This window comes from Dipodomys spectabilis, unplaced genomic scaffold (genome assembly GCF_019054845.1).
Source record: "Dipodomys spectabilis isolate Male_0828 unplaced genomic scaffold, ASM1905484v1 ptg000075l, whole genome shotgun sequence".
Classification (NCBI taxonomy): domain Eukaryota; kingdom Metazoa; phylum Chordata; class Mammalia; order Rodentia; family Heteromyidae; genus Dipodomys; species Dipodomys spectabilis.
Genome location: NW_024870752.1, coordinates 13,448,084 through 13,475,323, shown reverse-complemented (window position 1 = coordinate 13,475,323; position 27,240 = coordinate 13,448,084). Strand labels below are relative to the sequence as shown.

At 41.2% G+C, this 27,240-nt stretch overlaps 1 protein-coding gene and 1 pseudogene across 1 annotated transcript in view; both read right to left on the bottom strand.

Annotated features, from left to right (window-relative positions):
* The window catches only part of Ubac2 (UBA domain containing 2), a 132,341-nt gene extending 121,875 nt beyond the window's left edge, over nt 1–10,466 (bottom strand). The window contains exon 1 of the mRNA XM_042682632.1: nt 10,310–10,466. Within this exon, the coding sequence (XP_042538566.1) occupies nt 10,310–10,340 (31 nt within the window). The 5' untranslated portion in view covers nt 10,341–10,466. The remainder of the gene's footprint in view (nt 1–10,309) is intronic.
* Nucleotides 10,467–20,340: 9,874 nt separating this feature from the next.
* Nucleotides 20,341–21,869, bottom strand: LOC122110155 (annotated as a pseudogene).
* Nucleotides 21,870–27,240: the final 5,371 nt, after the last annotated feature.

Genomic DNA, 27,240 nt, shown 5'->3' with positions numbered 1-27,240 from the left:
TCAAGGCAAGTGCTCTACCACTCGAGCCACAGCGCCACTTCCGGTTTTCTGGTGGCTTATTGGAGGTAAGATTCTCATGGACTTTCCTGCCTGGGCTGGCTTTGAACCGTGATACTCAGATCTCAGCCTCCTGAGTAGCTAGGATTACAGGCATGTGCCACCGGTGCCCAGCTTATAATAAACTTTTTTATGTGCCTGCTTGCCTCTGGGTGGTCCCCTGGGATGGATGTGAAGGATTCTTTCAATTATTTCTTGAGGAGGAAGTCAGATGTGATCATGAGCTGAGGATGCAGTGCTGAGGCACAGCATTTCCTGGCAAGTGAGGACTTGGGTTCAACCCCTACCATAGCAAAGTAAGAAAAAGGTTTTTATGTGATAATAACTTAGATGTTCAACTCAACATGAGAACACGCCAGTATGTTAATATATATAATCACTAAAAGTCAAGATTTTGAACATCTAATACAAAGTTGAGACAATGTACTATCTACATCTAAATGCCATTTCTCTATGAAGACTAAAACACACATAGAAATGTGCACACACCTGGAAGAAGAAAGGCTCATGCACATGGAACCCTAGAAGAATAGGCACGGAACTATTACTGTGGTTATTTGGGTGGGAGAGTAACTATTGTTTTCTATGGTATATATTGGTTAATTTTAATTTTTTTCAACAAGCATGTTTCTGTTTTATAAGACAACAATATTGACTGGGCACCTGGTGACTCACATCTGTAATCCTAACTACACAGGAGGCTGAGGTCTGAGGGTCGTGGTTTTCAGCCAGCCAGGGCAGAAAAGTCCCATGAGACTCTTACCTTCAATTAACCACTGAAAAACCGGAAGTGGAAAGTGGCACTGAGGCTCAAAACTGGTAGAGTGCTAACCTGAGCAAAAAGAGCTAAGGAGCAGCGCCCAGGACCTGAATTCAAGCCCCACAACTGGCAAAAAAAAAAAAAAAAGACAACAATATTAAGCTAGCTTTGAATAGTGTCAATGCAATAATGTGGGTAAATTCATTTACGATGGTAAACTGAAAAAAATAAAAATATAAAATTGGCCCGTTTTTATTTATAAAAAAAGTTTACATAACATGTGTGGAAATAATAATGAAATTCCCCCATTATAACTAACACAAGCTGATAAAAATGCTAAAATGTTTATATACTCATGCAAGTGAAAAAAACATACAATAGCAGTACATAAATACAGATTAATAGAATTTTGCTTATTTATATTCTATCCACAATAGGTTTTAGAAAATATTGCTAGTAATGTTAAAAAAAAACTTTTGTTGTTGTTTTAGGATTCTGAAGTGCCTTTGATGCATACATTGGCATTGTCAATCATTAACAATTCAGCCAATGGCATTCCTGACCTATTTGGCTACAAATATTAGTGTCAGTTCTTTCCAAAGTGACATACTCCACTGAAGTGACTAAACTGACCTGGCACTGGAAAACAGTGGAAAATAATGGCAATATGACTTACAAAGTCTCCAGAACTTCTAGGGAAAGAATTGCAATTTACAGGAGGATTACATTTATAAATTCTCACTTATGCTCATAATTTAAATGGGATTTAACACTTCAAGACCTCTTCGAGTCCTGTTTCACAAAGCATATTTCAAAAATGCTGGAGTAAATTATCAAGTTATATGTACTTAAATTCTATAGAAATGCATTTTAAAGCAACTTTACAGTTAGATTTCACTTTCATCACTAAAAGTGATACTGAGACAAGTTGAGGGTAGAGAAAGTTGAATAAGGAATATATAATTTGATAAAGGAAGATAATGGAGGAAAGGAACACATATACAAATGAAAATATAGAGAATCAACTATCACAAAAAAATCTAAATTAGGACATAAACATCTCTATTACTATCTGGATCCTGATGTAGGAAGATACAGAATGGTAGACTGAAAAGACAGGAACACCAGCAGAACCACAGTAAATAATTACAGCTCAAGGAAGGAAAGAAAGTCATTTGCTTCAAGGCCCTGAGTTCAAAGTCATATACACCAGAGAAGAAGAAGAAAAAAAAGGAGGAGGAGGAGGAAGAGGAGGGAAGAATGAAGGAGGAGGAAGAAGAGGAAAGAAGGAAGGAGAAGGAAGAGGAAGAGGAGGAAGAGGAGGAGGAGGGCCACTGCCAAGACACAATAATGATCCAGTGAGTGGGACCCAGGTGTACTGCTAACGTGAGCTAGTATCTCTATCATTAGCCTATGAGGACCCCAGCTGTCAGGAGAGATAGATGAGAATACACAAAATGTGTGTGTTGGTCCTGGGGCCTGAATTCAGGGCCTAATGCTCTTGCTCAGCTTTCTTGCTGATGGCTGAGACTCTTGTCATTTGAGCCATGCCTCCACAATCTCACATTTTGCTGGTTTACTGGAGATAAAATCTCCGACTTTACTGCTGGAGCTGGCTTTGAAAAGCAACCCTCCAAATCTCAGCCTTCTGAGATGCTAGGATTATAGGAATGAGCCACCAGTGAGTGTCCAGCAAGGATAACCTTTACAATGCAGACAGCAGTTGTGTGCAACATAGAATATGGCCACCTGCCTGGTTTGGATTATAGTCCTGCTCCTTACTATGTAACTTAGGAAAGACATTTAAATGCCTGCCTTCCACTTCCTTATCTGCAAACTGCAGACAGTAATTGTACCTAACTCACAGGTTGGGCACACAGTATTTTATAAATAAACCTAACAGTAGTTCACTATTGACTGAAAGATCAATTACATAGAGATATGCAGAACTCCCACTTAGATTCTGACTCTTTTTCCAGATATTTGGCTAAGTGTTCTACTAACACAAGTTCTACTGCCATTGCCATTTTTCCATTAAAAAGACTAAATTTGTTTCCCTTTATTTATGCCATTTTCTACTTAAGGGACTAAATAAACCATTGATGTGACATGCTATGTTAATAGATAATGTGGAAAGAGTACAGACTTTAGAGGCCGGCAAAACTGGGTCAAATCTCAGTTCAGCTCTACCACATACAGCTACAAGATCCTGAACAGGTCATTTTCTGAGCCTCAATATACTCTTTGGTGTGTGGAATGGGGCAGGGTGGGGGAGAGGGGGAGAAGAGAACCACAATATCTATCCTCATAGGACAGCTGTGGAAATTAAATGTAATAACATAAGTAAGGCAATCTTTCCTCCCTCACATGGCTGGTGCAGTTTTAAATTAGCTCCCTTTGGGGTTAGAATTTGGCAGTATTTATCAAAACACAATGCAGTTTATTTAATATTCTTTCACTTCTAGGATTGTCTGAAAAACTAAGATGCTACCTCCATTACTATAAAGAAAAAAAAAGGAGAGAAGAAAAATCTAATTTAAGGGGGAAATAAACAACCCTAAAACAAGAACAGCACACTAGGGAAATGCTGATGAAGGATTCTGTTGATGAAATAAAAGCAAGTAACAAAGTAATACTTGAGTGTGATTTAAGTTTATTTTTAGTTATTTATTTGGCTATTTGAAAAAAAATGTTATATTAACTTTTACACTGGAAAAACAGAATAAACACCCAAAATGTCAATAAATACTATTTATTTCTTCCTAGCAGTTTTCTACATTTCAGAAGTTTCTTTGCTGAACATATGCTCACTTTACAGTAACATAACAATTAGTTTGAAACAAGAACATAAACGTTTATGAAAAGAAAAGATTAAGAAAATTAACTGAAATGCTAACAGCGACTGTCTCAATTTTCCAAATGTTCTATTAAATGGTTAATCTCACTTTCACAATGAAAAAAATAAAACCTCAAGCTTGTCCTATCCTCATTAATGTTTATCTTTCCCTCTTAGCAAAAATGGATCCATAAACAATGTATTTCTTGGGAGTTTTAGAAGTATAATCTCAAACAATTTCAGTAGTTTGTTTGTATGTATATGAAAATAAAACAAGGAAATCTAGCCAGGCGCCAGTGGCTCACCCCTGTAATCCTAGCTACTGAGGAGGCTGAGATCCGAGGATCACAGTTCAAAGCCAGCCTGAGCAGGAAAGTCTATGAAACTCTTATCTCCAATAAACCACCAGAAAACCAGAAGTGGCACAGTGGTTCAAGTGGTAGAGCACTAGCCTTGAGCTGAAGAGCTGAGGAACAGCATCCAGGCCCAGAGTTCAAGCCCCATAACTGACAAAAAAATAAATAAATAAATAAAAAACGAGGAAATCTGCTGAAGTTTCAGCTGCTGAAGAAGAGGGAAGGGGAGAAATACAGAGTGATACAGTATGTGATTTGTCGTAATGCATTTGTACATGTGTAGAAATGTCACAATGAACACCCACTGGTATGACTAATGTATGTTAAAAAAAAAAATGCGACAGCTAAGTGCCAAGCTCTAGTAATTGTGCAGGATTTAGGCAATCCAGGCCTGTTTAGAGCTGAAGTGTATAAATTCTAGTCGTCCTTAGAAGGCCAGCTGTACTCTATCCCACAAAAGAGAAATCCAACAAAATGGAAAAGTAGAGGCTTGACTAATGTGTTAAAATACAAGGGTTGCTGACTTGTATTTTGGAGATTCCATACCAAGATGCACAATTTACAAAGGTTTCCAACAAGTCCAAACTGGGAGAAAAGGAGAAAAAGGCTAGCCTTTGAATGATGGCTGAACTGTTGATTAATATACTAAACTGGATACTTTTTAATTTATAAACTGAGCCTCTGTTTCATGCTTCCTAATACTAAGATTACCACCACTGGAATGTACATTTGGCCTTTTAATTACTACTAAATCCTGGGAACTCAGAAAAATTGCTGGTCTACAAGAATACTCATAAATATCTGTTGACTCTACGAACTGAAGAGTGATGGGACACTTGTAAGGCCTGATAACCTTTCATACAGGCACAATGCTTTCCCATATGAGTACATTTTAAAGGGATGTGAGAGATCAACATGAAGAGTTACTCAGACCATTTCCTGCATTACATACTCACTGAATACACATTTTAGAAAGACAACATTAGTAAGAACACAGTTTGGTTCCTTATAAGAGCAAGAAAAGAGGAGCAGCAGTGGCAAATGAGGAGGAATCGACTTGAGCATTATGTGAGGACAGAGAATTCAGGTTCCCAAGGCAGAATCTTCAGCTAAAATGAAAGCAGCAAAGTGTACTCATTACCTTGCTCATGTAACTGTAACCCTCTGTATAGTATCTTTACAATAAAAAATAAAAAAACAAAACAAGGTGAGGAGCTGGGCATAGGTGGCTCATGCCTGTAATCCTAGCTACACAGGAGGCTGAGATCTGAGGACTGCAGGTCAAATCCAGCCTGGGTAGAAAAGTCTGTGAGATTTTTATCTACAATAAACCATCAGAAATCTGGAAGTGGTTCTGTGGCTCAAGCGGTAGAGCTCTTGCCTTGAGCTGAAGAGCACAGGGACAGTGCCCAGGCTCAGAGTTCAAGCCCCGTGACCGACCAAAAAAAAAAAAAATAGGGGCTGGGAAGGTGGCTGAGTGGTAAAGGGCTTGCCTTGCATGCATGAGGCCCTGGGTTTGATTCCTCAACACCACATAAGCAGAAAAAGCCAGAAATGGCAGTGTGACTCAAGTGGTAGAGCACTAGCCTTGAGCTGAAGAGCTGAGGGACAGTGCCCAGGACCAGAGTTCAGGCCCCAAGAACAACAATAAACAAATAAATAAATAAAATACAAAAGTAAAAGAAAAGAAGCTTTTTTGCCTTGAGTAAACTAAGAAGGTGCTAAATTATTTCTGTCTGCTGAATTAAAAGATTAAAAATGATTTCTATTTGGACTTATTTCTGTACATATATCACTTTATAGGACCACCAATGCCAAAACACATTAGAATTTTTTAAAAGAAAATTCAAAGTTCCAACCTTTCAAAACAACCATTGATGTAATGGATGTAGTTAAAAGCCTAGGTGTAAGTGGAAAAAAAAATCCACTGGGACATGACAAATTATACAATTCTTTAAGCATTCACATAGCGTGAGACCAAAGGAGGGTATTTCTTAGAAGAAGATCACAAAGTGCAATATGTATGTGCATCTGATCATATAAAATAATATTTATCAAAATGAACTCCAGGAAATGGAAACAAGAGGGTTCTTTTTCTTATTGCTGTTTTTCTTTCCCATTGTTCATTTATCTGTCTTTGGGAAGGTAAGGTGTCACAGAAATGGAGGGACCAAGGGTGAACAAATCCAGCAGTGGTACTAGACACTATGTTGAAAATGAACTGTACGACTTGTGCATGGGGATAGAAGAGAAAAAGTGGGAGAGAGAGAGGAAAGAGGTGACATTGTTCAAAAGAAATGTACTCCTTATCTGACTTATATATCTGTAGCCCCTCTGTACATCACCTTTACAGTAACAATAAAAATGCATGAAAAGAGTGAAAAAAATAAAATGAAAGCAGCAGGCTACAAAAGCCCTCCAATGTCCATCTGTCCAGTGAAATATGTCCAGACCACAGGTGACACCATCGGATCATGGGCTTACCACAACTCACTAATAGTATCTCACTAAAGCTCCCAAACAAATGTTTTGAATCAAGTCAGAATTTCACTCGGAAAATTCTCATTCAGCTGAACACTGTATTTCTCATTTTAAATTGATAAATTTGCATTGGTGCCACTGTGGTGCCATTTTGAGAGAGAATTGAGAGAGAATTTGAGAGTAGGACACATTGGATATTGACAGGCATCTGAGATTTCAAGAATCTGAATACAGCTGTGTCCCACTCAGATTTATCTGGCCTTCTAACCACACAGGAAGACTTCCAGTCTATCTCTACTTCACTGATATACTCCTGGCCTCGAAGAAAGTATGGTTTCCCCTAAGTTCTTAGGGGAAACTGCTCTCCTAAAGGAACAACCCATTAATGCCAAATGTAGCATACTCTGAAAGTATGATACTAAAAGCAGATGTGGTCAGGAGATATCAAAAGAGCCAAGGAAGAAGTATGAGAAAGTGGGACTCAGGGAGTAAGGAATTTAGAAAGGAGTGTCCACAAAGTGAAACTCAGTAAGATGAGGACTAACAGTTATTCGATTTACAAGTGACGTCACTTTATCCAGAGCATTTTCAGCACTGTAATGGGGCAGAGGCCAGCTACCGTGAATCAGGAATAAAGTCCTGTCACAGCAGGTGTCATCACAGCAGAAAATAATCAATTACAGAGGCTAAAGAGTGAAGAAGACAGAGGAGTGGAGGCAAGGGAGAATAGATGAATATTGTCTTTTCACAAACAGAGTGAAACAGCCCAGGAACATATGTTTACAGTGAAGAGGGGGAGTCCTATTGGAGTGGGGAAGACATGGTTTTTCCAATAGAAAATCCCATCTCTTCCTACTTTGCTGTCTCGTCTTCTCTGTCTGTCCCATAAACAATGAAGTGGCCTACAAAAAGACTGTGTCTGCAGCCTTCTAAGTCTATTCCTCCTGAAGTCCTCACTCACTGGAATTCTAACCTCCCTGGCTTCTTCCCCTTCCTAAGCCACTCCTCAGCTTGCTTTCCAGCCTTTGCTTTTTTACATGTTAAAGTGAACCGCATTCTGTTTGCTTATGCACCTGAAATCTGGAGAACTGCAGTTCAAAGTCAGCCCTAACAGGAAAGTCTGAGAGACTCCATCTCCAAATAATAAGCAAAACATCAGGCTTGAGGCATAGCTCAGGTTTTAGAATGCTATCCATGAACAAGCAAGCCAATCAAGAGAGTATGGGCACTGAGTTCACACTCTAGTTTTCACTATACATTTTCAGAATTACCCAATCAACAATCTCCTAATATTTTACTGCTTGCCTCTTTGCCAGGCCCAGCCCAACTCTATCCTCAGAAAAGCCTTATCCCCACTATTTCACCTGACAAATTCTTCCTCTTCAAATACCATCTGCACTGGAAAGTCTTCTTTAATAATTGTGCCTCACTCTACCACCTTACTCATGCAATTAACCTTACTATAGCAATTCTTTTTTTCCCTCCAGACTCTGACTTCCTCAAGAAACATACCTGCAATACATTAAACATGTAATTCTGATTTACTGAGAGCATCATTACACAGTGAATATATACTATAAAGTGAGTAATGGGAACACCTATTAATAAATATAATAAATGACATATGTATTATTCAGCACAGAGTTGAATGACAGGATTGATCTATAAGTAAGAATCTAAATTACGTCATGGACAGTACATATAAAAGGACATTTATATGTACTTTTACCCAGTCATAACCACATGATGGTTCAGAGAAATGGTTACAACTCTCCTGGCCCTGGTTTACTGCCCTGGCAACACGTCTTCAATAGAACCCTAAAAACACCCTTCTGCAGTTTTTGTGATGGCTATCCAACTAACTGACACAGTTGGCTTCTTCAGCTCAAATGTTACCTTTCCGAACATCTTCCTTGAGCTTGTGTAGTAAAGCAGCACTCCACCATAAATAACTTCAATCTGTCATGACTCAGCACATGTGTCACTACATGACAACAGTTAATATATTTTATATCAGTCTCCCTCACCTTATTTACCACTTTATTTTCTGTTCATGACCAGGCTTGTGTGTCTTATATGGGTACTCAATAGACACCTGTTGAATGAATAAATGAATGAGGGAATGAGAAAGAAAAGGAAGTTTAACCCCAAAACACCATTATCTACTAGCAACAAAATGTGGAATATATGCAGATACAGACAACAGAATTTATTTCTACCTACAAACTGTTATTCTCTACCTGTGAGGGCTGGGATAGGCATGTGCATTAGCCTTCTTCAGGATACTTACTCAGGGGTAGAACTCAACTTACCAAAGTGCCAGGTAATTTCTTATTGAAAAGAAATAATTTCCCTATCAATGGGGGGGGGGGGGAATTAAGGTAGGATAGCCACTAACAAGCAGACTTGCCAAATGACCAGTCCTAGCAAAATAAGCCCGAATTCCATGTAAGCACCATAAACTCTGAAACCAAGACATGCCCAGGACTGCATTCCCAGCACCTAGCACAGTTCCCAGCCCCACTGCACATGTGCCAAATGTTCCTTAAATAAGCACACTAAGCATGGTCTTACAAGGAAGATTTACTGGAATGTATTTTGTCTATAAATAATGACTAATAGAGTACCAACTAATACCTTTCTCTGAACTTTTCCTTTTTAAGTGTATTTTGGTGAGCTAGGACAGGCCAGAATGTTCAAAGTACAATGAAAAGTGAAGAATTGCACTGTTTTGTATACACTCATCTATTTGTGATTCCCTCAGCCATAAGATGAAACCGAAGAGTAGTTGAGAAAGGACTGATCTGCTATAGTTGCAATGGACTGGGGGGCCAATGCATGACAGATCACCTAAACGAAATTAACAAGAGAACAACACATAAATATTAAACCTATTTCAAACCCTGAGAAGTTGAGAAGTGAGGAAGTTAAAACGCATGCCTGTGACTGACATTGACAGGAGAATTTACTATTTGAAAATCACAGGTGTTTCTATATTGGGCAACATTAACTTCACCTGTAGAGATGGGATTACCAACCTCGATCAGCAAAATTGCAAAATTACAGATGTTCAGGGAGTTCAAAGACGGGGCACAGTACCTAATCTTGGTACTGTTTGCTCACTACTCAATATACAGCACACTTTGCAGAGAGCTGACACAATGCAGTGGAGGAAAGTTGCTTAAGAGCAACTCTGGAAAGGCTGTGAACACTTCTCTGCCCACTACTTGGAGATCTCCGGCCCAGTGACTTCCTAACTTGCCTCCACTTTTAAGCACTTACTTTACAGTCAGTCAGTTTGTCTTAAAACTCTTCAGGAAGACCGGGGGAGGTGGGGGGAGCAGCAAGAGCAGGTCCTAAAGGTGAAATTCACGTGTGTGTGTGTGTGTGTATTTCCACAAACAGATGAATGGACAAGGTGACTGGGAACGGGAAGGGCTCCCAGCGCCGCCACCTCCGGGTCAGCCTGGCACCCGCGCTGCCAAGGGCATGGGGCCGGGACACAGGGGCAGCAGCACGACCCTAACCGCCCAGCCCACCTGAAGCAGCCGCCGGAGCCGCTGCACGCCGCGGCTTGGCAGGGTTCGGCGAAGGGGCGGCGTGGTGACGGGGCTCGGTGCCCACTCGTCCCTCCAGGCCGAGCTGGGGCGATGCCCGCTGGACCCCCAAGGGCATGAACTACCAAGGTTCGGACGCGGAAGGGTGGAGGGCTGACCCCCAACCTCCTGCAAATCAGGGTCCCTCCGGCCCCCAGGCTCCTCAAAGAGGCGCCCAGGGTCCAGGCACGAGGCAGCCAGGATGGCGGGGGCCGGTACTCACAAAGCCCGCTGGAGCCGGTGCTGGTGAACATGGTCCCGTCGGCCCGGAGCCCCGGTGGGGGGCAGGGGGAGGGGAAGCGGAGGTGGAGAACCCCGGCGGCCGCGCAAGCGCAGTCCCGGCGGGGCCCCGCAAGTCCGCTGGCGTGACGCACTCCGGGACTGCCCAGCGGAAGGCGCATGCGCGGCCTGTGGGGCGCCCGCCCTTCCTGCCAGGAGGGGAAGTGCGTCCGCGGCGGGCGATTCCGCCCTCCCGGGCCATTCGACAGCTTCGGCGGAAGGTCCTGCTACTCAGGGCCCTTCTGATGGCTCCTGGCGCCGTTGGGGAAAGGATTAGGGTAGCGCGGAAGGAACGGAGTACACCTCCGTCCTCAAGTGCCCAGCGCCACACTCACGCTCAGTGGAACCGCAGGAGTCGAGGATTCTTCTGGAATACCGGTGCGGGCACTCCTCGCGACCTCTGACCTCGCCCCGGGCGGGACGCCTGGCGCGTTCCACGCCCGTTCTTGACTTCCGGTCAGGCACGAAGTCTCTCCTGAGGACTGCCCGCGACGGTGAGGCCCGCGTCGGGTTCCAGCGACCCCAGGCCCCGGTGGGCATCCTAAAAGCTGCCCGTGTTAATCGCTTTTTAAAAAACTTCACAGTGGGGCTGGGAAGGTGGCTCAGTGGTAGAGCGCTTGCCTCGCATGCCCGAGGCCCTGGGTTCGATTCCTCAGCACCACATAAGCAGAAAAAGCCGGAAGTGGCACTGTGGCTCAAGTGGTAGAGCGCTAGCCTTGAGCTGAAGAGCTGAGGGACAGCGCCCAGGAGTTCAGGCCCAGGACCGACCAAAAAACAAAACTCTTCACAGGATGGAGTTACTGTTGGATCAAGTCCGTATTTTTCAAATGAGGTTGAGCCTGGAAACTTTTCCATTATGCTTTCCTTAAATAAAGTGTTTCTGAACCGGGCACTGGTGGCTCACGCCTGTAATCCTAGCTACTCAGGAGGCTGAGATCTGAGGATCTCGGATCAACGTCATCCCAGGCCAGAAAGACCGTGAGACTCCTATCTCCAATAAACCACTAGAAAAACCTGAAGTGGCGCTGTAGCTCAAGTGGTAGAGCGCTCGCCTTGAGCTGAAGAGCTGAGGGACAGTGCTCAGGCCTCGAGCCCCATGACCGACAAAAAAAAAAGAGTTTCTGGGGCTGAGGGAAAGTAGCACAGTATTAGGGTTTAATCTCAAGGCTTATGCATTTGCCAGGCAACTGCCAGGCACTTGGGCCATTTTTCACACACACACACACCTTTTTTTTTTTTTCCTTTGGTGCCAGTGCTGGGGCTTGAACCCTGGGCCTGAGCGCTTTTTCCACAAGGCTATCGCTCTACCACTAGAGCCACAGCTTCATTTCCTGCTTTTGGGTGGTTATTCAGAGATGAGTCTCATGGACTTTTCCACCTGGTCTGCCTTCAGATCGCAGGCCTCAGATCTCAACCTCCTGAGTAGCCAGGATTACAGGCATGAGTCTGAGCACCCAGTTTCCTCCCGTTACTTTTGAAAGAGGGCTTCCCTCCCTAGCTGGCATGCATGCATCAAGCTCAGCGTTCTCTTTTGCCTTCGGGTGTCACTGTTCTCCCAGGCCTACCTGACTCCAGCTGGAGCCTGTTGTATTGCTGAGATGGCAGATGCTGCCTCACTTCTTTCTGTTGAGATTGGGGGTCTTGTGAACTTTTTTGTCCCTCTGGCCTCATTCCAGCTTCTGGGATGACAGGTGTAATAATCACTTCGCTCAGCTCTTGTTTGAGATGGTGTCTTGAAAACTTTTTGTTGTGGCTAGCCATATACAGTAGCTAGGGTTACAGTGTGAGCCTCCAGTACCAGGTCTAAATATTTTTAAAGAGTACATACAGTAAGGGAAATGGCCCCAAATCAAGTGAACAGACTGCAAAACTATGCCATGTTTTCTAAAGTGAAAAAGAGAACCACTTCAAGAGTTTATAAGTTCCTGCCTTTGTGCTAAACATGGAATTAATGAAGCAATAAAATACAACATGCCCTAAAGAGATTCCATTGATTATATCTAGAAGATAAATTACAGGCAATTTTTAAATTACTTCTGGACTTTATTTGTAACTTAAAATCTTGAGATGCATTTTACATTTATTTTTAGATTAATGCTATTGAGTTATTTTGCAAAAAAAAAATCAAAAACTTAAATGTGTCTTATGTCTGCAGTAGCAGCAAACCTGTAACATGGCAGTGGTTCTCAAAGTGTGTGGAAAGACCCATGACTCTTCAGGGTGGACCAGAAGTAATGCTGTAACACTATTTCTCTTTTCCCACTCTTATTCACTCAAGCATATGTAGTGGAGTTTTCCATTGTACAGTTGGAAAAAATGCATAACTATAACCTGTGTTTTCCAGTTGACTAGTTCCTCATGAAGTCATATAGTAACAATTTTAACTGCAATAAATGTTAGTGTACGTAGCACAAAAAGTTCATTGGTACAGTGTCAAATGCTTGATTACAACAAATTTAGAGAAACTGCCACTTAATGTGGCAGTGTAATCTGAAAAGGCTATTAAATGCTTGCTCTTCAAATTACATACATCCTTGAGATGAGCTTTGTTTTATATACTTTAACAAAAACAATAGATCACAAACTAAAAGCATAAGCGCATAGGAAGTACCAGCCAGCTTCTGTTAAGATTTATGTACATTTGCCAAAATGCGTAAGGAAGCTCTTCTTTCTCGTATTTTTTTTCTTAAAGCAGTATTGCATCTAGTTGAATGTTAGAACGCATCTATAGTACAGCTCTGTTCTAATCCATATAATTAAATCCATAATGATTAAATGAACGTAAAGATTGGCAAAGATAGACACTTTGAAGATTTATGAAAAGCTTGAAAATGATAGTATGTCCCAGGAATTTGTTTTGGAATGTCACCTGATATAAGTTCTATTTCTTAGAAAGTAACACAGTAACAATTTGCAATAATCTAAATTATGGAAGGATTAGTATTATGTGCTACCTAAGAGGTTGTTAATGATAATAAATGTAAATCCTTTCATTCTATTGAACAATGATAAGTGTAGATGGACCTGCATGACACAGGTAAAAAATAATAAACTGTGAAATGATCTGCAGTCAGAATTTTTGTTGCAAATGAATACAGGTTTGTATGATAATAAAGTTTGGCTCCCTGTGAATGCATGATTCATAGAGCATGAAAACATTGACTGGAAAATTTATTTTCAGAGGTAAAGACAATAGATACTAAGATTTGAAAATTATTGCACAGGAAAACTTTTTTTCTTTTCCAACATCATTGTACAATAGTTGGAGTAGGGAGTATTGTCAGCTGACAAATGATGTATTAGCTAACATGTACAGGAAATGTTTTCTTAATTTTTATTAAGTAATTTGTACAAAGAAGTTACAATTCCATATTCAGGTCATGAGCACAATGCATCTTGATCAATGCCATCCCTCCATTATTAGGAAATGTTATTAAGATTAAAGTTTGATACACAAAAAGATTATTTTATCTAACTGTAAAGTTGGGAATCAGATAAGACTTCTATTCAACTGCCTTTAAAAATAGGAGGGGCAGTGTTTATTATGGTATTCTAGCTGCACATTGAAAAGGATTTCAGTTCAGGGAACAATCACTCCAAAAGTAACAAAATATAACAGGACACTTGGCATTCCTTTTAACAGAATTAGGACCTTATTAAGTTTCATTAATGAAAGTAAAATGTTGCATATCATTGCCTACATTTAGGATCTGTCTACAGACTCAGACAATGTTGGAGATACTAACAGTTCTTCTGAGAAGCAGTCCTAGTGATTGACCAGTGTCAGGGTGGAGAAGAATGAAAGTTCATAGAAACAAATTATACAAATTTACCCTGGGTATGAAGGTGCAAGCCTGTAGTCCCGGCACTGGAGGGACTAAGGAAGGAGGATCTTGAGTTCCAGGCCAGCTTGGGCTACATAAGTAAGACCCTGTCTCACAAACACCACCCTAGCACTAATCGACAACTGGGGCCTAATCCCTCTGAGAATTCTTGAGTAACCAGCAGTGGACAAGGGACCTAGGGTTATTTACCCACTGACTCCATCAGTCACTGAGGTTACTCCAGTAGCAGAGGCCGTTACCCCGACATGTAGCCTGGCACATGAGTAACCAGAGAGGCTCCAGTGGCAGGGCAAGTCCATTGCTAAGAGCTTCAGTAGGAAAGATTGCCCAGGTGCAGCAAAGGCTCAGAGACTGGGCAGGATACTAAAAGAATCTCCTGCGCTGTCCTGCCTAGGCCTTTCTCGGATGTTGTGAAGGGGGTGGTGGGAGTAGTCTGACTCCCTACCTCCTACCTGCCTGCCGTACTGACCTTAGAAGCCCACCACACCTTTTTTTTTCTGGAGCCTTTTCTCTTTTCCATTTCATCTGTTTCCTACCACATTGCAAAGGATGTGGTCTGCGTGGTCTTTTCAACTTCTAGAGATAGAACAGGTACCTCATATGTAGTGGGATTTCAGAAGAGGGTACGTTTTGTGTGAAACTTTTCACTACCCCTTCAAAATGCAGGGAAACATACAGAGCCCTCACAGTTATGAGACTGCCATTACTTCCTTGTCTTTCACACTCAGCCTACTCAGGGTTGGAGGCTAAGTTTTCTTTCTCCCATCACATGCAAGCCTATCTGACCTTTTGACTCAAGATGTTCTCATTCATCCTACCTTGTTTTTTCTTTTTTCTTGCTCTGCATCATACCATAGATCTTCCATCTTTCTATTCATTGTGGGCACCAAGATTTCCAATATTCTTACATGTCATACATAAGTGAAACTATAGGTAGGTTTGGGCATTGTCTCCTACTCTTATTACATGCCAACACCTACCAATAAAAAGATGTGTCATTTTGCTACAAATTCTTTTTCCTTTGTTTCTTCTTTTTAATGAAATAAGGGTATTACATAGATTATTAAAATTACAGCATATTTTCTTTGGGTTTCATTTAAGATAGTAAAAGAAAACTTATAGGATAGGTGCCATGGCTCAAGCCTGTTATTCTACCTACCTAGGAAAAGGTCAGCAGAATCAAGGTTCAAAGCCAGCCTGGGCATAAAAGTTCATGAAGCTCCATGTCAACCAAGTGGCTGGATGTGAGGACATGTACCTGCCATTCCCAGAGACACTAGGAAGCACAAGCAAAAGCACTGCAACTCAGACCCTATCTTGAAAATAGCCAATGCAAAAAGGGGCTTGAGGCATGGGCCAAGTAAGTGATAGAATACCTGCTTTGAAAGCTTGAGGCCCTGAGTTAAATCCCCAGCACCATATAAAAGGAAAAAATACAGAGTACTTGTTACAAAAGTTTCCTAGAATTGAAAAGAGTAAACTTACATGCATGCCACTTATGGCATACTATGTATGCAATTGGGTTTGGAACAACCTAATGTGAAATAAAGAAAAAAAATATAGATGTTCTTTGAAATTTTAAATCAGGTCTATAAGACTTTTTTACACTTTAATTTTAGGTATATGACTTGTAAATAGGGGATATATAAGCTTTTAATTTTCTCAGTCTATATATTTATCCATAATTCATAGGGCTAACTATGGTTTAGAGCATTTATATTTATCCACAAATAGGATTGTTCTCTTCCTCATCCATGTTTTCTTTCCCAAGCATGATTTTAATCTGGTAGGGGAGATCTTGCTCATCAGTATTTCTTAGGTTTCAAAAAATAAGCTAAAAATAAAGTCCTTAAACTGACCATTGTATTCTAGTTAATTTTGTTTATTGATATTAGCTTACCTATTAATTTTTTATGATAGCTAAACTCAGCCCTCAATTTCATCTACACCTTTAATTCTCTTAGTGTGAGTTGATATCCCCTCAAAAAACATTCTAAGATGACAGGAAGTGATCATATTTGGAAATAGGATTGTTACAGATGTAGTTAAGATGAGGTCAGACTGGAGGAGTGTGGGTCTCCAACCTAATAGGACTGGTGTTCTCAGAAGAAGAGAAAGTGAGGCAGACCCACATGAAGGCCATAGGTGACAGGCAGAGATCTGAGTGTTTCTGCTGCAGGCTAAGAGTTTCAAGAATTGTAGACCACAAGTAGAAGCTAAGAAAAGGTAAGCAAAGACTCACCCTTGCAGGTTTCAGAGGAAATATAGCCCTGTCAACACCTTGATTTTAGACATTGAGCCTCCAAATTATGAAAATTTCTACTATGTTTAAGTCACCAAGTTTATGGTACTTTTTATGACACTCTTTGTAAACTAACAGGTTTCTCTATATTTTTAAATGTATAATTCCATCTGTATTTTATGTGTTTTCCCATTCTCACTTGATTTTTCTTTTTCAGTGCTTGGATGGGACTCAAAGCCTTGAAGTGCTCTACTACTTGAGCCATACCCTTGCTTTTACTTTATTTTCAGATAGGGTCTTGTCCTTTCACCCAGATCAGCCTCAGACCTTGATCCTCTACCTCTACCTCCCAAGTAGCTGAGATTTCAAATATGTACCTCCACACTTGGCCTTGCCCCTTAAATTCTTATCTAGGTAAAAATTTTCCAAGACTTTCCTTCTGCCTGGCATCTATAAGCCACAGATTACTATATACTTTTCAGCAATCGCTTTGTCCATGAGGTGACACTGTGCTCCATCTCATATATTATGCTTTTGATGATAAGACCATGGACCAAAAAAATTAACACGGGTAAAAACCTTTCTAATGGTCTGTGCTTTCAAATTTCTTACTGTGTAAAGTTATTCTCCACACATCCTAACCATGATGGTGCATTTCGTAGGTTGACTCTGCTAGACCAAAAATACTACTCAGGTTTCTGCTAAACACATTTGGATGTTTCTGTGAAGGTATTTATAGATAAGACTGGCTTTTAAAAAGTAGTCTTTGAGTAGAGAAAATTACCCTATATAATGTGGATGAGTGTTGCCCAATTAGTTGAAGAACTTTAAGGAAAAAGTCTGAAATTTCTTAAGGAAAAAGGAATTCTGTTTCTAGATTGCCTTTGGATTCTACCTGCATCATCAGGTCTTCTCTGAGATTCCAACCTGCTTCTGTAGCCTGCTGTGTGTCTATATTTTGAGTTTTTGTCCACGATTCTTAGCCTCTAGCTCCCATAGCCATTGTTGTGTCCTGAATGCATAGAATAACAAAGTTAAGGTGTTTGGCCTTTTATCTCCATTCCTGAGGCAGCTTCAGAATACTTTCAGAGTGATAAAGATGAAAAGCATTCTTTGGTATAATGTTGGGCCTCTTCAGGTCTCCCAAACAGCCTCAGAAAGTGAAATGCCTCTCTCTGGCCTCTGCTGCCCTCTTTTCTCCTACTCTTTTTCCCCCCCAAGGGCAAGCAGGACTTTACATTAAAACATCTCTTCCTGCAGGTAGATCATAGAGCCAGAAACAGACTTTATTCCTCACCTCTGTCTTGGAGCTGGCTGTAAAGAAATCCTCTGCTAGTACATCCTCTACTCTTCTTTCAGAGGAGTTGTGCTCACCCACACCCAGGCCACCATATAAAGAGGCCCAGAAGATCTAAGCAAACAGGCTTGGCTGGGTTCCCCCACTCAGCTTACTGGGATCAATTGTAACCTTCTCTCCAGTCACATTTCTGTGTAGCTGTCCATGTTTCAAGTCTCCATAAAATCCTCAAGAGTCAAGGTTTCCAGAGCTCCCAGGCAGTTCAACATGTGGAAGCCACAAGAAGGTGAGCAACAGCTCTTCCACTTGCCAGGAAGGAGGTGCATGCCAACCCCACAAGAATGGAGTTGGGCTGTGCTCAGGACCCTTCTCAACAGCACTCCTTACTCAGGACCCTTCAAACTACTGTGTCTTATGTTCTGGGTGAATTGCTTAATAAGGGACTGCTTTTGTACTCCCACAATCATCTAAATAAAACCTGCTCATTGTTGGTCATCGCCCTGCCCATGGCGCTGTGTCTCCCTGACCTTATTCCCTTTCAGTTTCTCGGTACAATGGTCTTGACCAAACCTGTTCCTCCAGCCAGATTGTGTCTCAAACACCCCATCCCTCTGACTCAGAGGAGGTTTTAAATACATTTCAATCTTCTCCAGACTAAATATATCTGTAGCTTTTCAACCCTTTGGTCATGTCCATTATTATTTTGACTCTTCTCCAATTTTTTTTAATTTTCTCTCTCTCTGTCTCTTTCTGTCTCTCTGTCTGTCTCTCCTCTCCCTCCCTCCCTCCCTCCCTCCCTCTCTCTCTCTCTCTCTCTCTCTTTCTCTTTCTCTCTTTCTCTTTTTCTCTCTTTCTCTGTGTTTGGGTTTGAATTTTGAATTCATGGTCTCACACTTGCTAGACTGATGTTCTCCACTTAAGCCATACCTCTAGCCCTGTTTTTCCATGGCTTTTGTTTTTAGAGATGGCCTTACTTTCTGCCTGGGAGACCTTGATCCATGCCAAACTTCCCTCTGTGGAGATGAGTTTGGCAGACTTTTTCTGTCCCAGCTGGTCTAAATCCTGGTCCTTTGAATCTCCACCTTCCATGTAACTTTGGATGACTGGCATGAGCCACTGTGTCTAGCTATGGGGTTGAGGATATTTCTCAAAAAATTTATGTGTTGGTTGGCCTCAAACAGTGGTTTTTCTCATTCTCAACCTCCCAAATCTAGAATAACAGGTGTGAGAACTAGTACCTGGCTACCTTATTATTCTTATACATCAGGAAGTTTAAATGGTATGCTCAATTCTACCCATAAAGTAGGCATAAAATGTCATTGACCAAGCGAACTGTGATAGTGACAAAGTCTAATCGAGTCCAGACTGCCTAAAGGAAATAAAAATGCATGTCTGGCAATTGTGAAGCTATGAGTTTAAACTCTAGTACTGTCACTAGAGAGAGAGAGAGAGAGAGAGAGAGGAGAGACTCAGTATGGTAAGAAACCCAGAGGTTGGATTGGTAAGAAAAATAATCCCCCTAAATTTTTAAGATAAAAGTTACTATTTAAAAAATGAACTTTGCAACCTAGTTTGGTTGTCCAAGCCTATAATCAGCACTGTGAGGGTGAAGCTGGAGGATCTAATGTTCTGAGGTCAGCCTGGGTTACACAGAGACCCTTGGAAAAAAATTATTTAAGCAAATTCACAGCTAAACTTTTTTCTGGTAGTTTATACATTGTCCAGATAAGAGTCACCACACCAAATCTTAAAATGCCTGGCATTTATCAACAATTCTTTTATTTAATCTTTCAACATTTAGAAAGAATGTAGACTTTTTTTAAAATCTCCACTGTCATGAACATAAATTGAGGTTTTTCAGCCAGTTATAAGTTGAATCGAAAAAAATTTTAAAACCCAATAGTGTATTAACATTTTCTCACTCATTTGCCATACTGACAGTGCAAATACAATCTGGTCTAAAATGTACATACTCTCAAACAACAATGTACAACTTCCTTTGTCCTCCATGCTTAGAGATGTAATAGCTTAAGGGTCAAACCATATGTATAGGCTTCAAAAACCATCTAATTTAGGGCATTCACTAGTTCTAGCTAAGATACATCTGGAACACTGACAAAGTGATCATTTATATATGATATTGTGAAGTAATTTTTTTGAAAAATAAACTTTAGTGAAACAATCCTGAAGGATATACCAGAGAGACAACAGGTTTTATGTTTAAGGTGTCAGCTAATTTGTTTCAGTCACTTTTAAATCCATGTTCTGGGAATTTAAAATTTATTCATCTTTCTCTAAGTTGAGAACTTCCTATCTTGTCAGTAGCTAAGTTATGAGTAAAGGAGACTTAGGTGAAATATTTTATTTATCACAATTGCTGTGGTCAATTGCCTAGGATGGACTTCAACAGCTTCATGAAATCTGGAAAATGTTCATGCATAAGGATATTATTGCCTTAGCTGACTTAAAGTTGCCCCATACAATGGTACATTATCAACCCTTAGGGAAGCCTTTTTAAAAAAAATAACAGATTGAAAAATGGGTTAAAGAGGCAAATATAGTGCCTGCCTTTGGAGCTATCAACGCAGGAATTTTCTCAATTATGAAATCTTGCAGAGAAATTTTCTTTCTCAAAATCCAGGTGATGACAATACTCCTTATTCCAGAGCCACCATTTTTTTAAAATCATCACTGTCTTGTGAATCACACCATCTGCTCCATCTACTTCTGTAAATCTACATCCTCATCACCACCCATGTTGTTCATCATCTCAGAGAAACAATCACAATTAGACATGTCTTCGTCTGAATCATCTTCCCAGTCTTTCCAATTTTTGAAATCCACAGTGAGCCAATTAAGCTTTGCCCTTTCTTTTGTTAACCTAGGCCACGACTGGCCAGATTATCCTTTTCTTAAACAACATAAACTTGATCTGTCCTTTTATGCTTGGAATCGTTTGGATCAATACAATTAAAATTCAAATCAAATTAAAATCAATACAATACAATTAAAATTGTCACTTCCTCCAAGACAACTGAAAGTAAGTTTGGATTTTTCCAAGTTTACTTTAACATCTTTACTGTCTTCAATACAAAAATCAATGAAGACATAGTCCCTTCGATCGTACCATTTTGCAAAGTAGGCTGCACAGTGAACGGGGTCGGAGAACCGGCAAACGGGTGGCGGGCAGCGGCAGTGGAGCCCCCTCCTCTGACTCCTCTCCGTGGCGACTCCAGCGTTTTCTCTTGGGTCGAGGCCTCTTCTTGCTCCCCTCAGGCCAACAATTCTTTTTTAAAAGAAAAATATGTATAGTGGCACCATATATTACATAGACACAAATGCATGCTATGTGAGTAAATATAAATAGGTAATTATATCACTTCATTGTCTATGTACTATGTTACCCTGTCAGCCCTTTGGAGAGCCAGAGCAGTGAGGCATGCACAGATAGGGCCTGGCTTCAAGTCCCAGCCTAGTCCCCCAGGTTGGGCTACTCTAGCTCTCTACTCTCTGCCCATCTGTCAACAGGGAATGATGATAATAATCATACTTGCCTCCAGGGATTTCCTGAGCATGAAATAGATTAAAAAATTAAACTCACTGAGCACAGGCCCTTCACACAGTAAGAGTTTACTGTTATTATTACTATAATCATTTTAGCAATCCCAGCTGAACATTGACAACAAAGCTGAACCAGTTCTGAAAATCAAGTCCATTTCTGCTGCAATACTCACAGACAGTTGGCTCCTGAAGTATAATTAGAGAGGAAGACCCAGCAGCAGGAGACTCCTGCCATTTGAGGAAGGACCTGAGAACATAGCTCCCCAGGATCTAGACTCTGGGGACCTGGCTAGTCTTCCTCTGGTATTCTCAGGCTATGATAAGGCAGAGGACAGCCTCTACTTTTGCTCTACAGCCTCTACCTTTCTCAGCCTCTACTTTTGCTCTACTTATGTTTGCAGGGGTGGCCTAGGGCCCAGGTGGGAGGGGTCCGCTTCCATATCCACAGGCACCTGCTGTGGTGCAGGTAGGCGTGAACAACCATTGTTTTGTAGCAGTCATAGTAAGCAATGCCATTTAAACAGCAAAAGTCCTCTCTGCCAGGTGATTTAGCTTTCATTTTCGACTTGATAATGACAGGGATAAGAAACTGGTTTATCTAGCATTTCCCTCCGATAAAAAGTTAACAATACAGGGCTGGGAAGGTGGCTCAGTGGTAGAGCGCTTGCCTTGCATGCTTGAGGCCCTGGGTTCGATTCCTCAGCACCACATAAGCAAAAAGAAAAAAGCTGGAAGTGGCGCTGTGGCTCAAGTGGTAGTGAGCTAGCCTTGAGCTGAAGAGCTGAAGGACAGTGCTCAGGCCCCGAGTTCAGGCTCCACGACCGGACCCAAAAAAAAAAAAAAAGTTAACAATACAGTCAACAATCACTCCTAAAGTGTTAGGACCAATAGGGAGCAGGGAAGGTCTTGGGGAACTGATAAGTACCTAGAGATGATCTAACCCTGAGTTTCCATGAGGAATAGGGGAAATCTAGAAATGTATCCCCAAGTTTAGACTTCAGCATAGAATCTCCTAATGGTTAAATGTTCACACATGTATTACACATGCATACATATACATATGTATACTAATCTAAGTGCCACAACAAAGTCTGTGGCAAATGGCTATGTCACTCTAGCATAAAGCAGTGCCCCTGGCATTGTAAGTTGCGCATGTTTGTTCATGGTTACTTGTGCAGGTAGAACAGGGTCCACCGACCAATAGTAAGTAGTGATTTTTTTTATGTCTCTGAGCAGAGATTCTTCAAGAGTGTTCAAACTTCAGTGTGTACGAGAGCCATATGTGGTATGAAAGAGAAGTCCTGGGCTCATACCTGGAGGTTCTAAGGATATGCCTAGCAGATGGCTCAAAAACATTTTAATAGTCTTTTCAAAAAGTAGTTTTAGGGAGAAACTGGGGGAAAGTGAAAGAAAGGGTGACATTGTCCAAGAAAAGGAATGTACACACTACCTGACCTATGTAATGGTAACACATTATGAAATGATAGAACACCTTAATAATAACAATAAGATTGTATTTTTAAAAGTTTCATGCTTACAAAAATTGATAGATAATACAATTCCCATAAATGTAATGCCTAGTTTTTCTTTTATTAATGTTTTCTATTAACATAATGCTTTTGTGACAACAACCAATGTTGATGTAATATTAACTAAAGCTTGTACTTTATTAACACTTCTGCCCTTTTATTTAATGTTCTTGTTCTGTTCCAGAGCCCCATCCAGTTCTGAGTCTCCTTAGGTTCCTGTCAAGTATGACTCACTATCAATCCAACTTTCACTGTTGACATTGACCTTGATGGCCTGGCCTACGTAGTCTCTACCAGGTTTCCCCACTGTAAATACCACTACCATTCTGTACTGTATTCCTTGCAGGAAGTTGCAATATATGGCCATATTTACAGATGGGAGTTGGGTTCCCCCTCCTTGTAGGGCCTCTCCATGAGTAGCTAGACAGATAGCATGCAGTATGTATAATGAGATGTTACTTGCCCTTAAAAAGGAAATTCTGGGGCTGGGAAGGTGGTTCAGTGGTAGAGTGCTTGCCTTGCATACATGAGACCCTAGGTTTAGTTCCTCAGCACCATATAAGCAGAAAAAGCTGGAAGTGGCACTGTGGCTCAAGTGGTAGAGCGCTTGCCGTGAGCTGAAGAGCTGAGGGACAGTGCCCAGGGCCAGAGTTCAGACCACACAACCAACAAAAAAAAGAAAGAAAGAAGAAAGAAAGGAAGAAAGAAAAAGAAGAAGGAAGAAAGAAAGAGGAAGGAAAGAAGGAAGGAAGGAAGGAAATTCTGACAAATGCTACCACATCAAGGAAGCTCACTGATCCAGACACAAAGGGACAAGAATTGTATGATTCCACTTATGAAAGGTTTCTAGAACACACAGAGACAGAAAGTAGATTGGGGGTTCCTAGTTGATGAATGGATTTGTGGTTTCAGTCCTGTGAGATGAAAAGTATTCTGGTGGTAGTGGTGTGCGATAATGTGAAAGCAATTAATACCATTCAACTATATGTGTGAAGATAGCTAAGATGGTAAGTTTTACATTGTGTGTTCTTTGCCACAGTTGAATCTTTAGCAGAATAAATGAGACAAACGTTAAAACTGGAGGATACAGGTGGGTGGCTCAGAGTCCAATGTATCTGTCACACATCTCCATCTTCCCACGGTGATTTACACCTCACCAGCCTTGGTGGGCATATTTTCCAGGCTTTGCTTACTGAGTTGCCATGTGTTATATCCTACTGGATCCCTACCAGGATAGCCTTCCCCTCCCTGAGTCCTTTTATTATCTCAAATAATAAGAGCTAATGAGTCTTTTCACATATGCCAGACACATGTCTTATCTGCATTAATGTTTTATCCATGGTAAGCCTATATACTGTTCACATTGTTATTGTTTTCATTTTACAGATGAGGGACCTAAATCCCAGAAAGGTTCTGTCTAGCCTAAATTCACCTACCTACTAAATGGAGAAGCTGAGCCTGTTCTTAGCCATGAGACTCTACTGCCCCCTAGTGGGAAGACTCAGCCTTTCTCTCCCACAGTAACAAGTAACCACAGTCATTTTCTCTTCCTGCTTCATCTAGTAGGATGTCCAGGACTCTCTCCTCCTAGAATCATCTCAGGATTCTTATGTTCTGGTTACACTCCTGATTTAAGAGTCTTTTCATACCTCTCTCATTGTGGAGCTTCTTGGAATGATAGAGAAATTCTTGGACTTCTTGACTACACAAACTGCACAGGCCCAAACAATTCTCCATATGCCTTTCTTGATCTGAATCTTTGCCAAGGAAGATGGACAAACTGGATGGTTACCTAGTTTTCTTTCCCCTTTCTTTCTTTTCTTATGTCTGATCTTATTTCTTTGACTCAGAGCATACTTTTTTCTTTCTGGAGTAAAAACTCAGAGAGTAACTTAAAATAAGGCCACCTCTGTCTCCTAGCAATCTTTTCCTGGTGTTTTTCTTTCGTCTCCTTTATTCTCTGTTCCAAAGTTCAGTATAGACAGAGGGTGGTGATTCATACCTATAATCCAAGCTATTAGGGAGCTGTAGGAGGATTACAATTTGAGGTCACCTGGACAAGCAAAGTGCAAGACCCTATCTGAAACACACACACACACACACACACACACACACACACACACACACACACACACACACACACCAAAAGACACACACACACACACACACACACACACACACACACACACACACACACACACCAAAAGGGCTGGGGAAGTGGCTCAAATGATGAAGCAGTTGCCTAGCAAATGTATGCAGGGGAGGGAAGGGGGAGGAAGGGAGGGAGGGAAAGAGAGAGAGAGAGTTTCATGTTCTCAGTCTGCTATTACTTAAAATCAATTCAGCTGGGCACTGGTGGCTCACGCCTGTAATCCTAGCTACTCAGGAGGCTGAGATCTGAGGATCGCGGTTCAAAGCCAGCCCGGGCAGGAGAGACCGTGAGACTCCTATCTCCAATAAACCACCACAAAACCGGAAGTGGCCCTGTAGTTCAAGTGGTAGAGCGCTCGCCTTGAGCTGAAGAGCTGAGGGACAGCGCCCAGGCCCGGAGTTCAAGCTCCACGACCGACAAAAAAAAAATCAATTCAAACACGTGTTGCAGAGAACACAAGATTTTGAATGTTGGGGGTTTGAGCCCTGATTTCTTCTCTATTTAAGTGTGCTCCCCCCCCCTCTCTCATTTGTTCCAATTCTGGGGCTTGAACTCAAAGCTGAGTACTATCCCTTAGCTTTTTTGCTCAAGGCTGGTGCTCTAATCTTGAGCCACAGACCCTCAGATCTCAACTTCCTGAATAGCCACCACAGGCACCTTGTGGTGTTTATATTTCTTAATAGCTTTATTAAATTGTTAATTAAAGCTGATATACACCTTACTATTTTTGGTATTTAACTCAGTGACATTAAGTATGTTTATAGTGTCCAATGTGACATACAAGATCTCCAGCAGCACAACAAATTCTTGAGTTGAACTGGTAGTGACAGATGGCAGCAAAAAGATGTACACTGGGGTACTTTTGCCCTTGACTGTAAACTGGGCAGGCCCATGCCTGCCAGAGGAGAAAACTCACTTTTCTAGGGCTTACTAAGGACAAGTACTGAAGCTTTGATGGTTATATTTTTGTTCATTAAGCAATTAATTTCAAATTTTCCTGGATTTTTTTCTTATGACAATAGTGAAAAACTCCTGTATAATTTTAGCAGCAATTAACCTGAATTCAACAGAATTGCTTCTGCAACAAGGATGGCCTGGCCAGATTTCTGCATGGAAATCTGCTCCCACTCTCCTTCCTGCTCCATTGCAGTGCCATGTCTACCCTCATCTCATCTACAGCTGTTTTCTCTAGATAGAAGTCGTGGCTATGGGGTGCTTTGAGCAAATATCACTGGATACACTTTGGAGGCAACAGTTGACCTCTCCCCTCACTGGAGGCATCTGTGGGAGACTCGTGTCACATTTTTCTTTCTTCTCACTGGCTCAGTGGCAGAAAATTGCTAGTTTCTGACCTATGACATGAAAGCAAGAAGAGAGAAAGAAAAGACTCACCAATTCCCATATTACAACCTCCAACTGATGGGACAAGAATAGAAACTGAAATATATAGAACAAAAACTTCACATGGCTGACCTTATTTTGCTTTAGGACACTGGAACAGATTCCAGTCAAGCGAATTTAAAGCAACAGAGATAAAAGATCAAAGAGCACACACTGTAATTAGAAAGTCCTTTAAAAATACCATAGAACCAACAAAATCTTCCTAGTGCCCTAAAACTGGTTTGGAGAATATAGGATGTTTTACAGAAAGTAGTGGTTCTTGACGTAATAGAGGAGGTTATTAACTTCCAAATTTGATTTAAGTATTGGAGATTAGACATGAAGTACATAAGATTTAGGCTACCAATATTTAACTTCATAGCCACTATGTGGTTAGGAAGATAATGCTTTTTTCTCCCTTAATTATAATGTAGTCCTTTTGTGAATATCTTTATTCTTGGTAACTTATTTATAATAGTACAAATCAGTCCATTTTGTGGGGCTGTAACAGAATGCCACAGAGTGGGTAATTTGTAATTAGCAGAAACATGGGGTGGGGACTGTCAACCATTCAGGGGCTTCTTATAGTGTCATCCCATGGTGGCTGGGCAAAGAGGGGGAGGTGGAAAGGAAGATGGACCCTCAGTTTGTCCTTTCAAAGGAAATCCACACCTGAGATAACAACACCAATGTATTATGGGAACAGAGCCATCGCCCAACACTACTCACTGGGCTCCATATCTAAATACCGCTGCACTAAGGAGCCAGTTCTAACCAACGAACTTTGAGAAGCACAGGTTTTCACAGCAGGTTCACCTTTAAGTGCATTTTCTAGGACCTTTCCTTTTCTTCACCTATTTTTCCTGGTT